Source organism: Cottoperca gobio, chromosome 21, assembly GCF_900634415.1.
Source record: "Cottoperca gobio chromosome 21, fCotGob3.1, whole genome shotgun sequence".
NCBI classification, from domain to species: Eukaryota; Metazoa; Chordata; class Actinopteri; order Perciformes; family Bovichtidae; genus Cottoperca; species Cottoperca gobio.
The window spans coordinates 4,124,177-4,139,771 of record NC_041375.1 but is presented as its reverse complement, the minus strand read 5'-3'; the positions used below and the strand labels follow the sequence as shown (position 1 = coordinate 4,139,771).

At 38.9% G+C, this 15,595-nt stretch overlaps 1 protein-coding gene across 3 annotated transcripts in view; it reads right to left on the bottom strand.

The window, feature by feature from the left end:
• The window catches only part of dpp10 (dipeptidyl peptidase like 10), a 215,722-nt gene that overhangs the window by 50,712 nt on the left and 149,415 nt on the right, over positions 1-15,595 (bottom strand). For all 3 annotated transcript variants that reach the window (XM_029458742.1, XM_029458743.1, XM_029458744.1), the window contains exons 4-5: positions 3,752-3,846; positions 3,545-3,619 (exon numbers count right to left, since the gene is read on the bottom strand). In XM_029458742.1, coding sequence (XP_029314602.1) covers positions 3,545-3,619; positions 3,752-3,846 — 170 coding nt within the window. The remainder of the gene's footprint in view (positions 1-3,544; positions 3,620-3,751; positions 3,847-15,595) is intronic.

Genomic DNA, 15,595 nt, shown 5'->3' with positions numbered 1-15,595 from the left:
CTCATGACATTCCCATCAGACTCAGCTGTACTTTGTGAACTGTGCTAATTAGCTAATGTTAGCATGCTAAAATGCAAAACTAAGATGTGAAGAAGTTATAGCTGCTTGACACCAGCATGTTAACATTGTCTATGTGAGCATGCTGACGTTAACAAACGTTTAGCCCAAAGCACCGTTATACAGCCTCACAGAGCCGGATGCATGACTGTTGACTCTTCTTGTCTGTTTCTGTTTCAAATCCAAATACTGTTGCTAATTTCTATGTCTCAAGTCTCTCCAGTCAAGTCTCAAATCTCCTTCTCTGGTTGAAGCTCACTCATATTATCATTTCACAAGCCTCTGTGAATTGTAATTTTGCACATGTTTAAGTCAATTACTAGAACTTACAAAAACGGAAGCATCTGTAGAATCCAGATTAGAAATAGACCAACAGCACTTCTATATTCTTCCTTCAACATCGTCTTGTGCTAAAAATAAGCTGTGAGTGTGGCTATTGGCCATATTTTTCACAACTGTGAGTGTAACCCTTTAATGCAAACTATGCACATCAGTTCTGATTAATGTCACTAATCCTCTCAGTTTATCCCTTCCAATGTGGAGGCTCCAATTAGCATATCTTATTTTGCAACTATTCTTTTTAGATAGAAAGCTGGTAATTATGGTTGTCGCCTGCCCTGCTGCTCTATTCGTGAATGAATGTGACCTGCCAGTCGCACACGGGCCACAAAAGAATTTTAAGCACCCCTTGACACTCGTCAAAGTGTATCACTACAGGACTATGTTTTTTCAACCCTGACAACTACTTCAGCATGGGGTTGTCTTTATAACCCTGGTAAGTCATTTCCTACAACCAGGAACATACAATGTGTAAGTGACAGAGGGGATGGAAAGTCAGCTGGGCTGCTTTTGATATCACATCTTGACATCTCAAGATAGTATATCACCTCCTCACAAGCGAATGGTCTGCTCGGTCTCAAATATCTCACTTCCTTGTCCTTTAAGTGGCTGTGAAGGTCTTTTTAAAACAGAACACACGGTTGTAGAGTGGAGGGCTGGTACTTCGACAGATAAGAATCTTTAAATGTAATTGGAATCCTTTTCAACTCCAGCTAGTGCCACAATTTAATATGGCATTTTCAAAATTACAGCATATTTGAAAGCATTGAATTAATTTCCTTGACTAAAATGAAACACTGAGATAAGAGAAAGAAACCTGACAATTCTGAATGAAACTGAGATGTAACCTGATATTCAGACTGGACTGACATTTAGTTTTCCATCCTTATTGAGTGTAGCATCATGTCAACGTGTGCCGTCATCTCACACCATAGCGACTGAATTATCCATCCTGTCATCGACATCTTGAGTCGACACGGACGTGTAGATGTTGTTAGGAGAACGTTTTCAGAGTTTATGTTTGTGTCAGTCAACCTACAACAACCTGTGCAGCTGCACTGGTCTCATGACGTCCCCACCGTTACTGTTGCTCTGATCAGCTGTTTTTTTCCGCCAGCGTAACAATTTACAATGAGCACACCCTATCTATTTAAATCCATAGAGGTCTGGAACAAGGCTGTGAGTATATTTTTTTTACAAGCAACTATCTTAACTTGAAAACAAATAATATGACTGGATGGAAGTTTTTCAGCGGTTAATAATAACATCACATTATACCTGTTAAATATATGGACGCACTGCAGTGGTGGAGATGAACTAAGTGGTCAATTAGTAAACCTCAGGAATGTACTGGGAATGAAATCAAGCCGAGGAACTTTTAACAGTAATACAGTTTAGTGGCATAAAGAGAATCTGACGATGATGAAAACCTTGGAGACACTTGAGGATATCTTGCTGACACCTGTCTCCTCAGTCTGTATGAGCACGTTGCCACTGCACTGAAGCAAAAGTAGACCGGCTCGGCAAGAACACTAAGTCACAGTTTACTGTCAACTTCTGTACCAAACTCAGTGAATAGAGGGCTGAAATAGTTACAAATACTTACATACATGCACACTCAGATACAAACTACAATGCTGCACATTGAGAATGACTGAGCTAATCAGAGTTCAACATCAACAAAGTTAAATTCAAATTGGGGGGGCTCGTTCTTTTAACTCCACTACATTTAAGAATGATTGGTATTAGTTACTTTCTAATATTTTGGACACAAATCCCATAAGCAACAAATAGAATGTGATGCATTGTTATAGATTGAACTACCCACCAGTATAACATTGTTCAAATGTGCTCCAAGTTAACCAGCTCCAAAGTAAACTCCTGAAAGTCACAAGTATGACGTCACCATATCTAACCTATTGTTTCTGTTGTGTTTAAATATCATTACATTCATGTCATCGTCTCTCTCACCTATTATTACGCAAGCCCCCATCCCCACTGATCCCTGAATGTTTGTCAGAAGTTCAACAGAAGGTTTCCATCAACGTGTCAGCTTTACTCCACCAGCGTCTGTCCTATCTCTTATCATCATCTGTAAGACCTTTACCCCATAAACATGGAGATACACTTCCAATTGATCTCTGCTTTGAGAAATGCTACTTTTTGAAGATCAAATCCCCCCCTCTTGTCACTTCCCCAAAACTATTTCCGTATGCATAAATATATTGAATCAAACGTGATTTGGAGCGACTAAATAACCCCCATCTGTCATCCTCACCTGATGGTGTGTGTCAGAGCAGTATCGTAGGAGGTGGTGTGTTGAATATCACTTGGCAAAAACTGTGTTTACATTTACAAAGAATGTAGTTGAGGTATAATTTATCCATCTCTCCCTCGTCCTCCTCAACACAGGTGAGGCAGGTGCGGGTGGAGGCCAAATGTTCTCTACAGCTCCGAGTCTTTATGTGGCTCCATATTGCCCTGTATTCACTAGAGTCCCGCTTTGAAAAAGTGTGTTGCCAGAGTGTCATGGAAATGAAGCAACTTACTGAGAGTCAATACTGTTTGAATGTAAATGTATATGAAACACTTGTCCTTGCAATTTCTAACTAGTTGCTAACATAACACAGTGAGAAACTGCAGCTAGTAGCAATGATAACAAAGTTAGCTTTACAGGTAGCAAGACACGATTCAAAAGCATATAAAGAAAAGTAGCGTTAGCATATACTATATGAAATCCCTCCTATAGCTACTATTGAAATCCTGCTGTTTCCTAAAAATACCAGACGCTGGATATATGCCAGATGGGTTTTGTCTGTGCAAGAAACTCATATTAGAGATGACTGCAGTGGCAAAGCTTTACAAGAAACTATGTCAATACAGGATTTAACTATTTATCAGCAACAAAAGGTGCCTGCTTACACTACACTCCATAACAACAGTGTCTTACAGGCACATTTAAAGTCAACAGCACAAAACCATATGAAAACCAACTGAAAAGATTCTCCTGGGAATTTATTCATGGTTATCTGAATGAGTGCACTATCTGCTACATATTCCATACACTATACGCAGCAGGAATGAGTGGAGAGTCTCACTGTGGCAGAGACGATGTCTGTCTTTTCTCGCGGCAAAAGCATTCACCTACCTGTTTTAAATCATAAGCAAAGAGCACATACTTCAGATCAGGGGAGACAGAGTACTTGACCACGTTGAAATTGATCTGGTGGAAATTAGAGAGAAAGAAAGACAGAGATGTAGATTTACTGTGTGCACTGTCAATCGTTATGAAAGCATTTATATTAGGATAAATCCTCATAATTGAATATACAGTATGACAAACTAATCTACTTACAAATGTTGTGTTCGTCAGGACAATCTCCGTCTCGTTTGTAAGGATGTTGAACTTGATGACGTGGCCGTCACTGTTTCTGTAGATGACTTCAGAGTCTGTGAATAGAAACAAAGGGAACAAAGAAAACATCTTTATGAAGAACATTTAATTTTGAAAGCTGTCCTGAAAAAGACGTTACAGAGGAAAACCTCAAAGCGAAAGCAGCCCGAAGCAGATATCCTGACTGTATTTAGAACTGTGGAGAAGCCATTGCTTTCTAAGCCTCGTCGTTCCCTTAAATTAAATAACAGTAACAATACAGCAGACAGCCAAACACGCTCAAGTTTGTGCAACTAACTGATTAACTGTGAGAATCAAAAGTGAGATTTCAAAGACGAACACAATGGGAAGGCCTACATTTTTCATCTTGTAGGTAACACATCATGTTCTGTGTTGATGTAAAGAGCTGTGTGTGGCACCTGTGAGCTGAATTGATTGAGCAAGACAGCATTGTTTGTTTTGTGTGAGAGACAAACGCTCAGAGATGTAGCCTCAAATGTCAGGGTTTGGGGGATTGTGACAATGATACCTTTGTGTCAACACAACAGCACGCACAAATACTCTGAATCTTAATGCATGCAGATGTACACAGCTTCAAATACAGCAACTACTAAGCAAACTGGTGTCTCTCATACTGATTTACAGATTTGTTGCTCAATATGCTGAAACACGGATAGAAATAATCAATCCGTTTTGTTCAGGTTATTTGACAATTCAATTACTCATCTGTTAACAGTCTGGCCATGGACAGTGGACACATTTCCATTACCAACGACTAACAATAATCCCCAGAGCAGCAGGCACTTAATCCTAAAACTCTCCAGTACAGCAGGTCCTTTATTTAACACAGGCTCAGGTAAAAAAATACACAATATTAAGTGTCTTCTTATTTGTGTTTTACATGTGAGCATTATTCATCGGATTGGCATATTTACAGAAAGATATTAAACCACTTTTCCTTTAAGAGCAAATATAGCATTTTGTTGGAGACAAAGGAGGCAAACAGTCCAGATGAAGTAGCAACAAAGCGTGGGCTCCATGAATCACAAACAGTAACGCGATCAATGTTAAAAAAGTCAACAATGGAGATGTTAACCACGTAATCTTCAACAAGACCTGATTCTGTTTTTTAACATTTGTAAACAAGTGATAGACATGTATGTCAGTCAGCATTGCCTGATGTGTAATTAATTATTATATTTGTACGATACGATGCCTTTGATACGATCATTTTGGTGACGCTCAACTAGTAGTTGCTTTTCTTCTCACGTGACCTCTTTCTTAACATTGCTATGATGTTGATGAACGCAACGTTCATGGCTGTTGTTCTTTCTCCCGCCGCTCGATGCTCATTTGAAGAACGTTTGCACAAGAGAAAGCTTATGGCCTTAACTGTTTCTAAGCAGAATATGAACAGGCTTCCTGTCGTCTTGTCTTCTCATTGTGTAATAGTAGGCTATTATATGGACCGTGCTGTACACATGCATCAATATGACAAGAAGTTACTAATTTGTTAAGCAAATTTAGAACATTTCCAGAAATCTATGGAAAATAAAATGTGAATCATTGGGTGTGTAACTAAAAGGTCACCGGAGAGCCAGGACCTCCATCAGGGGCCAGAAGTGAAACATATATTTGTGTATCTGTCCTGTGATTCTGATCTGCTCCAGAACTTAATGGTCCTTCCTTGGCCCACACCCTTCCAGCTAAACTAAAAAAACTAACAAATCAACAACATAACTTCCTTGGACAAAGTAAATATTAAAGAGAATTAAGCGTAATTTAATTTGTCTCCTCAGATCCCCCTTTACCCTGTGGTATGTTTATTAGCCGTAATGGTGATAGAGAGAGGAATCAGGCAAACTGTGGTTGCATAGACCCCAACACTTTTTCTTATTATTAATTTTTTGGTGGAGTGAGGGCATTAGCACATAGTGTCAGGGAGACTTAAAGAATGTGTCTATATGGTAGAAACAGAAGCAGGTAACACAACATCTAGAAGTGTTTTGCATTTCTCTCAGGCTTTATCCCATCGTCTAAAACTGTCCATGAAAACAGTTGGATGGAATTGTACTGTTGTTCTGGCTGGCAGTGCAAACAGAAAATACTGTATGGGTGTGGGTTGGTGGGTGTGGGAGTGTGTGTGTGTGTGTGTGTGTGTGTGTGTGTGTGTGTGTGTGTGTGTGTGTGTGTGTGTGTGTGGGTGGGGGTGGGTCATGTCTGGGTCTCTAGGGTGATCCAATGCCACTGGGACTCATCTAGTAATGAAAAGCTTTACAAGTAAGCACAGCTGTCTTTACTGAACTCCTCCGGTTAATCCCCAACAGCTGCCGACGCTGAGTTTGGACGGCACTCTGCACCCTGAGGAATAGATTTCCCTGCTGTTATCAAACGTGATGGCTGAATCATCACCTTTACTGTCACAAAAAAAAATAGTGAAACAGTAATATCAGAGAACAAAAGGGAAAACAACATGGTGGTCAAACAATTACCATATGTGCTCTGTTGCAATAGCTATCCTCCACATCTACAGCATGTGTCTCTGATGAGGTCATTTTTTAATTATCAAAATATTTTTTTATTTGATCCCCAAAATCAGTGCATGCCTTAAGGTTTAGAGCTGATATAAAGGAACCCATTCCTGTGATCTTTAAAACATTACCAAAGGTCTCTGCACTGCTCTGCACTTGTTTCCTTAAATAATGAAATGTTCGTAGCTGAAGAAGAACAAGCTAAGACTCTAATGTATAAGTAATGTGCGACGTCTGTAACCCCATGAATAATTAAATGCCTTGGCTTTATTCACTCTGCAATTTAACAAAGGTGGATTAAGTAATGGTCACTGTACACAGCACGTGTAGGTTATTTTAAAACCCTACAACCTGCCGGCAGGTTTGAACGGTTTTAACGTTTTCTTTAAGGAATCACCAAAATTACACCAATTATCATAGCCAGAAACTGTAATAAAATTAATTATTTATAGATGTTCAAATAGATCATATGTGCAGAACGCTTCTGTCAGGAGAAGTAACCGACAATAAACTGTTTGCACTCACCAGATCCTGTAAAAGATATAAAATATTACACAGTCACCTGATGATAAAGATTCAGTAAAAACTTTGACTGAACTGCAGAGAAGGCTGTTTACACCGAGCAAAGAGGAGAGTTGAGAGAGGTTGGAAATAGAGGTTAAAAACATGTACATCGTTCAATATGTATAGCATGTGGAGCTCACATTTATTTTTTTCCATTTTTAGTAACACTTGTGAACACTGTTATATATATATTATATGTATTGTAAATAAATGTGTTCATGAATTATGGCATTATATCTGTGTTATACTGCACTACACTAGCTTCTTACAGTTAGATTATAACATCAATATGCGTCATTATATAATCTGTAGCCAGAAATATGATGTTTGTGGTAGAGCTGGTATTAGTCATGGCCAATGAAATCATCTCTTCCTCTTCTCTCTGAAACCTCTCAATACTCTGACAGCGCGTGTGTTGAGAGAACAGTGAGCCGTGAAAGAGCAGGCGTTGACCTTATACGATAGGTGCACAATCACTTAATATGCAGCACCATTTTAGCCTCAGGGCCTCATGCAGGAATTCTCAAAGATTTTCAATTAAATAAATGTCTGTTAAGTCACCATCCATCGCCAAATGAGGTGACAATGGTGATTGAGCCTCTGGCCCACTGATAAAAGTACTGCAATATTTATATTTTTGCAGTATTATGAATTGGGAGTCTTTGGCAACGCTCCAAGAAATCCTTCTGTATTAACTTAAACCGACCAAATCCTACTGCTGCAGCTTCACATTAAAAGCATTTCACTGGCGGCTTTTAGAATAGAGAGGAAATGCAATGTGTTTTTCAGTGAGCTTAACAATGGCCGCTATCGTTCATCAAAAATGCTACAAAACAAGACAACGATCATTTTGTGCAGTTTGTAATGGAAGAGTCAGGAGCATCCAGAGTGAGCTGTTATATGAAGAGCAGCAGGCGTCAGGCCAACTGCTCAGCCAGGTAACCAACTGGCATCACACTTGCTCACAGAATGATGGAAAAAAGGCCAATTACTGCCTGACATCTTTATTAAAACGACAATAGCTTTTGCTGCCCACAGTATCTGAGTCCTGTAGTATTAAACCACATTTGCTTTTACCACTCGTACATAGGGTGTCGCCGCATCCAGCATGACTGAAATCTTAAAGACTGCCGCTTTAAGTGCCACGTAGGAATTATTTAAGAAAGTCTCTGGCATTTCCCAATTTTCCTGTACAAATTCACGAGTGGTCATATGATTCATGTACAGACAGTTTACATTTCTCTACACGGAATAATGCCTTCAGGGTCTGCATGTCCAGTATCTTCCTCTGCTGCACCCGACAGTGTAACGTCACCTACTCTTGTCTAACATCTCCTTGACTGTCACATCCATCTTGACCACCTCTCATATTAATCATGAGCTGCTTTGCTTTAGTGCTTCACTTTATGTCAAACTGTTCTCTCTTTATGTTTGTGACTGGCACATTACATCGCTGCTCTGATGACATGGCATTGAAAGCTGTGCTATTAACATTTTTTATTGTTTCAGGTCCTCTCGGGAGCGTCGTAGTGGGGGGTAAAGAGGGACTGATTACCAGGGCCACAGTTGGGGGGGGGGGGTTCCAAAAAGCCCAGACTAAAAGGGTTTTTTGTTTGCAATATTTCACTTTAAGTAATTAGTGGCACAGCTAAGGTAACATCTACTTAATAAATCATCTTTAAATAGATCTTTGTATGAAAACGAAAAAATTGTGGAGGCTCTCTGAGGGCCCTCTGCAACGGGAGCAAAATGGTTTAGTCCGCCGCTCTGACTAGGATTAGTCTCAGCTCTGAGCCGAGTGACTGATGCTGCCTGGAGCAGTAACTATGTACACGAGTCATGTATTTCCCTGAGTAAGGGAAACCTGAATTTCTTTGTACTACTAAACGTTATTACAGAAGCCTCTTTCACAGGTACACACTTTTTTCAATGTGTTACTGTTACTGGTGCATTCTGGTCAGATGTAATTAATATCTTTATAAACAAGGCAGGTTGTCTCTTTATCAAGGTCAATATGGTATATTATAAGCATCCTGTAAGTACAGCTAACACTGAATAAGAACCTCCCGGTTGTGCATGCTTTGCTAGCACACATACTTACCGCACGCAACGCCCATAATTCGTTGCGACACCCCTGCGTCCTCTAATGACATGCTGGACGTTACTTTGTGTCTGCTTGTATCTGACAGCAGAACTTCTGCAGTGTGAACATTTTCCTTTTTATTAGGTAACATTTGTGTGACTGAAACTTGTCCATAAACAGATTAGATTAAGGGACATCCCATCTCACTAACACACACCTCCTCGTGACCAGGGGGCATTTTTCTGACAAAGAAAAGCAATTCACTACAAGTCCATGCAGATTAGACACTTTGGTGAATCTCACTTGGAACACTTAAACGAAAAAGCCTCACAGAAAAAGGTTTTAGCTTTAAAACCTCTTCCCGTGTGCGGGCCCAGCACGTGTTTTATTGCGCCTGTACATGTACATTTTTGAATTATGAAAAAAATTGTATTTTTTTTTTTTTTATATTTTTGGAAAGCTTAGAATCTCGTCTATTTTAATATGGAGATGAAAATAACAACAGCGGTACAATCAGCTCCTCAAACTAGCAAGTACACTCAAAATCAAAATCATAACTTTGAGCCCTTACCTATAAAGCCTCATAAATATCCTCTTTTCAGCAATATTTTGAAAAAGACGCTCCTAAGGCATTGCCAGAGGTCCACACATTCGTTTCCGGTATTAAGATATCCACTGTGAACATCGTCACATCGATAAAAGTCCATGAACAGATGTTGCAATCTGTGAAATCAGCTGATGGATGTTTACATTGTGTGATCATACACAGTCATAACTTAACATCTCGTGCGCTCATCACGGCTCAGTCACGTCCTAGTTTTAGCGCGGGCTCTCAGCATTAGATTGACCTTCATTTGAGCCAATCGGAGCTTCGATGGGTTTTTTACAACCTTCATGAGCCAATGAGTGTCAACTTGATAAGAAAGTGCCCACCCACTTTTGTTACAGACTGACCCTGGACCAGCTCAGCGTCCTGGTGGCGCGCGCATCGTATAGAAAATGAGCGCCTCTTTCGTTAGATGCGTCACTTCCCTTGGTTTGTTTTTTCAAAATAAAATGTATTTCCAAAATAATATTTATTATTTATTGTACAGAAAGAAATACAAAAAAAACACAAGAATATTAGAAATGAATGTCTTTATACTTCACTTACTCTGTGTGATTACTACTAACAGGGAATATGGGTATATACTAGTTATTTATAAATAAATAAAAATAATATTTATTAATAAATATTATATGTACATGTACATATTGCACAGTTGGTGTACGCCTGGTGTTACTCTTAGACAAACCTGTCTAATAAATAAGTTTTTATCCCTTTCTTATCTGAAATTTGGTGGTGATAACTTGATAACACTTGGTTCTATGTTTCTATTGTGTATTTCAGCTCAGGACTACCAGCTATATCCATCTTCAGACATCTTTTTCAACAAAGCTTTTTATGTACAGTTAGTACTTTAGCTGTTTGGCACAAATAAACACAACCTGCATAGCGGTTAAATTTGCGTGAATACTTTCTATCTGAACACACCTTTAAGTGACAGGAGTAGACTGCAGCTGATCACATCTGTAGAAGATGTAGCCGCCAACACAATCCTCCCTGATTACCGCACACAGAGCACAGATCACTCACATGGCAGCCACATGTGGATATATTGTACCCATAATGACACATGTTTCCTTTAAATCAGTTTTTGTTTGTGTGTATCTTGCTTGGTTGCTAAGCTTTTGACACAAACATTCCACAACATGGTGGCTCCTGATACAGTAGCTCACAGCACGTCATCAGAATGCAAAAAAAGCGAGAAAAGCATATGTGCCTTATAAATAAACACCATTTCGCCCATGGTCCCATAAATACTAAAAATCCTTGAATATCTCTGTCTGTATGAGTATTTACTCTCATAAAATTGGTAAACACCCATACACAGGACTCCCTGAATAAATAAATGAGACACGAGACACATTGTAATTTTGCTTTGAAAACTGCAGATTTATTTGGGTTCTAACTGTCCAGCTCCAGAGTCTGCTGCCCACATAACTGTCAGGAAATAAAAAATTGATTCTGCCCATTGACTGGACGCAGCAATGACGAAAAACAGCACTCAGTATTAACTATAGCCACCAATAACTATGTGTCACATTTCTTAATTGTGCACCTATTTTTGATCGTGTGGAAAAGATAATGGCACAGACAATATCAAATATATGTTATACACCTAGTCTTGTGCATAAAGCTCTTTGTACTTTCTGGATTAGAATTTAGTGTAATTATTTGAAGGTTTAAGATACATATAGCGAAAGGTACATATATACAGTATATATATATATATATATATATATATATATATAAAATATTTATATACTGTATATTATATATAATATATGTATACTGTATATTATATATATATATAAATGTGTGGAATTGTCCAATATTATTATAATTACTGCTTGTGGTTTTGTAATGAAATATTCAATAATCACATATGTAGGAGTTTCTGGGTGCCACCTAACTTTTAGCCATGCAAATAGTATAAAATGTGTAACTCTCATTTCTTAGCACTTTGACCAATGTCATCAGGGGCCGGTTCCACAGCCGTTAGAACAGTATTCATTTTGCTCTTGGATAAGTCTAACGCAAATATAAAAGACATATTTTAAGCCCCAGGCTAACTCAAAACTAAGAGCCATGTTTCCATGGTAACAAAGAGTGACGCCTGCTGAGAAGTGGCACAAAATGACAAAAAGAGCAAAAAACATTGCTCATAATTTGTAGTGTGCTGTGGAGCAAGTAATGAGAAGGTAAGAGTTTCCAGAGAGCACAGAGACCTGCTGGAAATGTACAGAAATGAGGAAACTGCTGGAGTAAATGTAGCTGAGTGGTATGATGTGGTTGCTCAGTTAGCTAAGGTCTTTAGTAAAAATAAAATAAAATAAAAGAAGTCATAATTTACCCAGGATTCATATCATATTAGTACTACTTCAGATAATCAAGAACGAGATGGCTGTATGCAATGGATGAATTTAAACCTCCAAAGTTGAACTACTAGTTTGATCTAAGCCACGGTAAGATTATATTTTAGTGAACCCGGATAGAGTTCTAATTCCTGTTTATTCAACCCTGACTGGATTGCGCAAAGTTTTAAACACCTGGTTACATTTCTTTTAATTGAAAGAAAAGAAAAGAAAAACACAATAAAACTATGTGGTTATGTTTCGTAAAAACATTGTGGTTTGGCATAGTTAAGTACATTTCTTACGATATGTAAATGACAATGTAAATTATAAAAAGTCTGGGTGAAATTCATGTTTTTGTTTGAGCCATCCATTCCCCGTCTCCCTTCTCCCTGCATGGACTTCCACAAACTTTGATTAGAAATGTCTTTTTGAAACGTCGAAAACAGAATATGTTTCCCTCAAAAGGTAATTGACAATGCTGTTATGTTGTATGGGACTGTACATGTAAAGGCCCTGTCACACATATCCGTATGGCAGAAACGTATGCTGGCGTATATGAACATTTGTCCAAATGGGACTCCAAATACGTCCAACATTTCATCGGATTAGATCAGAAAAGTGAACGTATACAGATACGCATGTCTAACCTATTGATAGAATATCACTTACTTATACAAAATGTGTCAGACGAATGCCTAAAAAAATTCATAACGTATACAAAAATATGACGTATACAAAATATCGGCAATACGCTGGTGTACGTTGATATAAGGTAAGGTATAAGTAGTATTCGTTAAGAGCTCACTGTATCACTGTGGGGTGCGTTGTTGAACGCTGATGTTTTGAGCATGTTCAAATTACTGGACGTACCCGACGTGTGCTTCATATGATATGCAGACGATACACATAAGTTACGTGATGTTAGACATACGTGAATACGGAATACGTGAATAATTACCTACGTAAATATAGTATGTAAATACCTACGTGACTACGTTAGAGGTACGTTAGATATAGGGTACGTCGGCTGACGGTGAATCCTACAGCCAATGTATTGATAACGAGTGGATAACCTATTCCTACCCTATGTTTAGATTATGCCTGACGACGGAGTAATTTATTAAACGTGTTTCTACAGTACAGCCAGCGTTCAACATTCTAGCCGTTCTCCAGCATCAGCATGACGTGAACCAAATGGTACTTTTCCAGCTCCGTTGACCAGACGCTCTGATATGTTTTAAATAAGTAAGTGATATGCTATCAATAGGTTTGACATACGTATAATAATTTGTTATGTATTTGTTATGTATGCGTCAGCTACAACACCACTGTGGAAAAGTTGGACGTATTTGGACTCTGACAAATTTTTCGCTACTTTTCATATACGCCAGCATACGTTTCTGCTATACGGAGCTGTGTGACAGGGCCGTATGTCTGGCGTGATCGGCGTATCATCTGCGTCCTTCAAACGATCACAACATACCCTTCATTTATATCAACGTATTGCCGATATTTCGTATTCGCCGGCATACGTTTCTGTCATACGGATATGTGTGACAGGGCCTTTAGGAGACCAGGCCAGTTCATTTTACTTGTCAAACAGTGGCTCATATTATTATTAGTACTCCTGCTTTGTCCACTAACAGCTGGAAACATGAAAATAACACAAATGTGTAAACATCAGATACAACACAACTCAAACCACATGTCTATATTCCAGCACAATATTTCATGTATTACATGTACAATCATTACTGATGAAATGTTGGCTTAACTGAGAGCCCTTCCACTGGCAGAGAAGGATACACACAGCCAATGGAGTGCAGAGTCTGAGGTCCAAATGGGAACTCTGGGCACAATGTAATATGCATAGCTCACACTGAATCATTTAGCGAAGGTTGCGTATTGCTTGAACGCTGTTTCTGCCGTCCCTGAGGTTCCTCCAAATGTCACAGCTGGTCAAACTCAAAGCCAACATGTGAAAGATATAACACAAGTGCTTGGTTCTGCAGATGCTGACAGTAAGTATGGTAGCATGTGCTGGAGTGGAAGAGTTCAGTGCCAGCCACTGCCAGTGCTAAAGTGATTAATTAAAAATGGCATCTGTGGTTCCCTGCTTAGACACTTTAGTTTTCTTGTTCATGAACACAAAGGAGAATCAGAATCACTTCAGCTCTTGCAGTACATGTACAGGGATAAATATATTGACAGCCATATGTTCAGTGCTCACTGTACTATAGTACATCAGTACAATTAAAAGTTAGAAAATAGATTATTTATTTATAACCTCCACTAAGGATGTTGTGTTTTTATGTTTTCTTTTTTTGTCACCAGGAAAACGGAAAAACAGCTGGCCCTATTGTCATAAAATTGGGTGGACAGGTATAACATGGGCCAAGGAAGAACCCATTAAGTTCGGGAGCAGATCCGAATCACTGGGCGGATACATTCATTATTTTTTGCTTATGGAAATGGCCTTGGTGGAGGATGCGCTCCCTGACTGTCCTTCTAGTTCAGTCATAATTCACTTATACAAACATCATAAAATCCATCATAACAGCAATCATCAAAGCCATAAATCTATTCAAGATTAGACCACTGGGAATTAAGATGAATGCCAAGATACATGAAGTCTCCTCACATGGAGTATGGTAATGGTATGGTAATACTACTGAATAAATAAACCCTGTGGGTTAAAGACTCAAAAGCAGCTTAATGACACACCAGCTCATTTAGAGCTGCATGACAACAACATTATAAATACAACAACCACTCAGAGCAATAGCTGTTAATGAGTGCCAATGAGTGGCAAACACGCTCACATTTGAGGAGTGGGTGTGAGCACACCCACATGGGGCACTAGTCAACCGTGGTCTTGCCTCTAAATATTTCAACACATGTGGCTGTGGGGAGTCGATACACACTTTACATTAGTTTGACTTAATCTAGGCAGGAGCAAAGTTTCCTATTGACTAAAATAACTCGACCAAGTAGATGGAATCTCTACCTTCAGGAATTTGTACTTTGATCTTTTCTTATTGTATACTCTGAAGAGCATTTCAGTGATGATAATGGCCAGAGTATTACTACATTATGATTGATTCAAATAGTCAATTTCTATCACAAGGACTTTACCAGGGACCTTTACCTGTGTTTCCACTGGACAAACCACTGTCCCAATGTTGTTCCCGACCTAAAGAAAAACCCTGCTCTGGACAATAACTTCCAGATGGCCTCGGATCTATCAGGGTGGAGTTTGCAGTCAATTGCTGATCAAACAAAAACTTTAAAGCTGCTACAGCTTGTGTACAACATGTATTCACACACACAGGAGGCAAGCACTAGCACTAGAGTCAACATCTGTATGACGGATGGATATTACTTAAAGGTTTATTGACTTTAATAAATAAAAAAGTTATGGAAAGAAGAGTGTTTGTGAATAAGAAACACCGGGCAAGTATTTAAAAGTGAATCTCAACGTTGGAAACAGCAGTCTGTAAAACAATCAAGCCAGAGGGGTCATTCAGTAGTTGTTAGGAGCTTTGGATATGATATTTTGTGTTATATGATCATTAACTGTGAATAAGAAGTGGATGTAGTCACTGTGATGTCACCCATACGTTTGTGGACTACAATTTTGAAGCCTCGAGTTTGCCATTTTGGCTG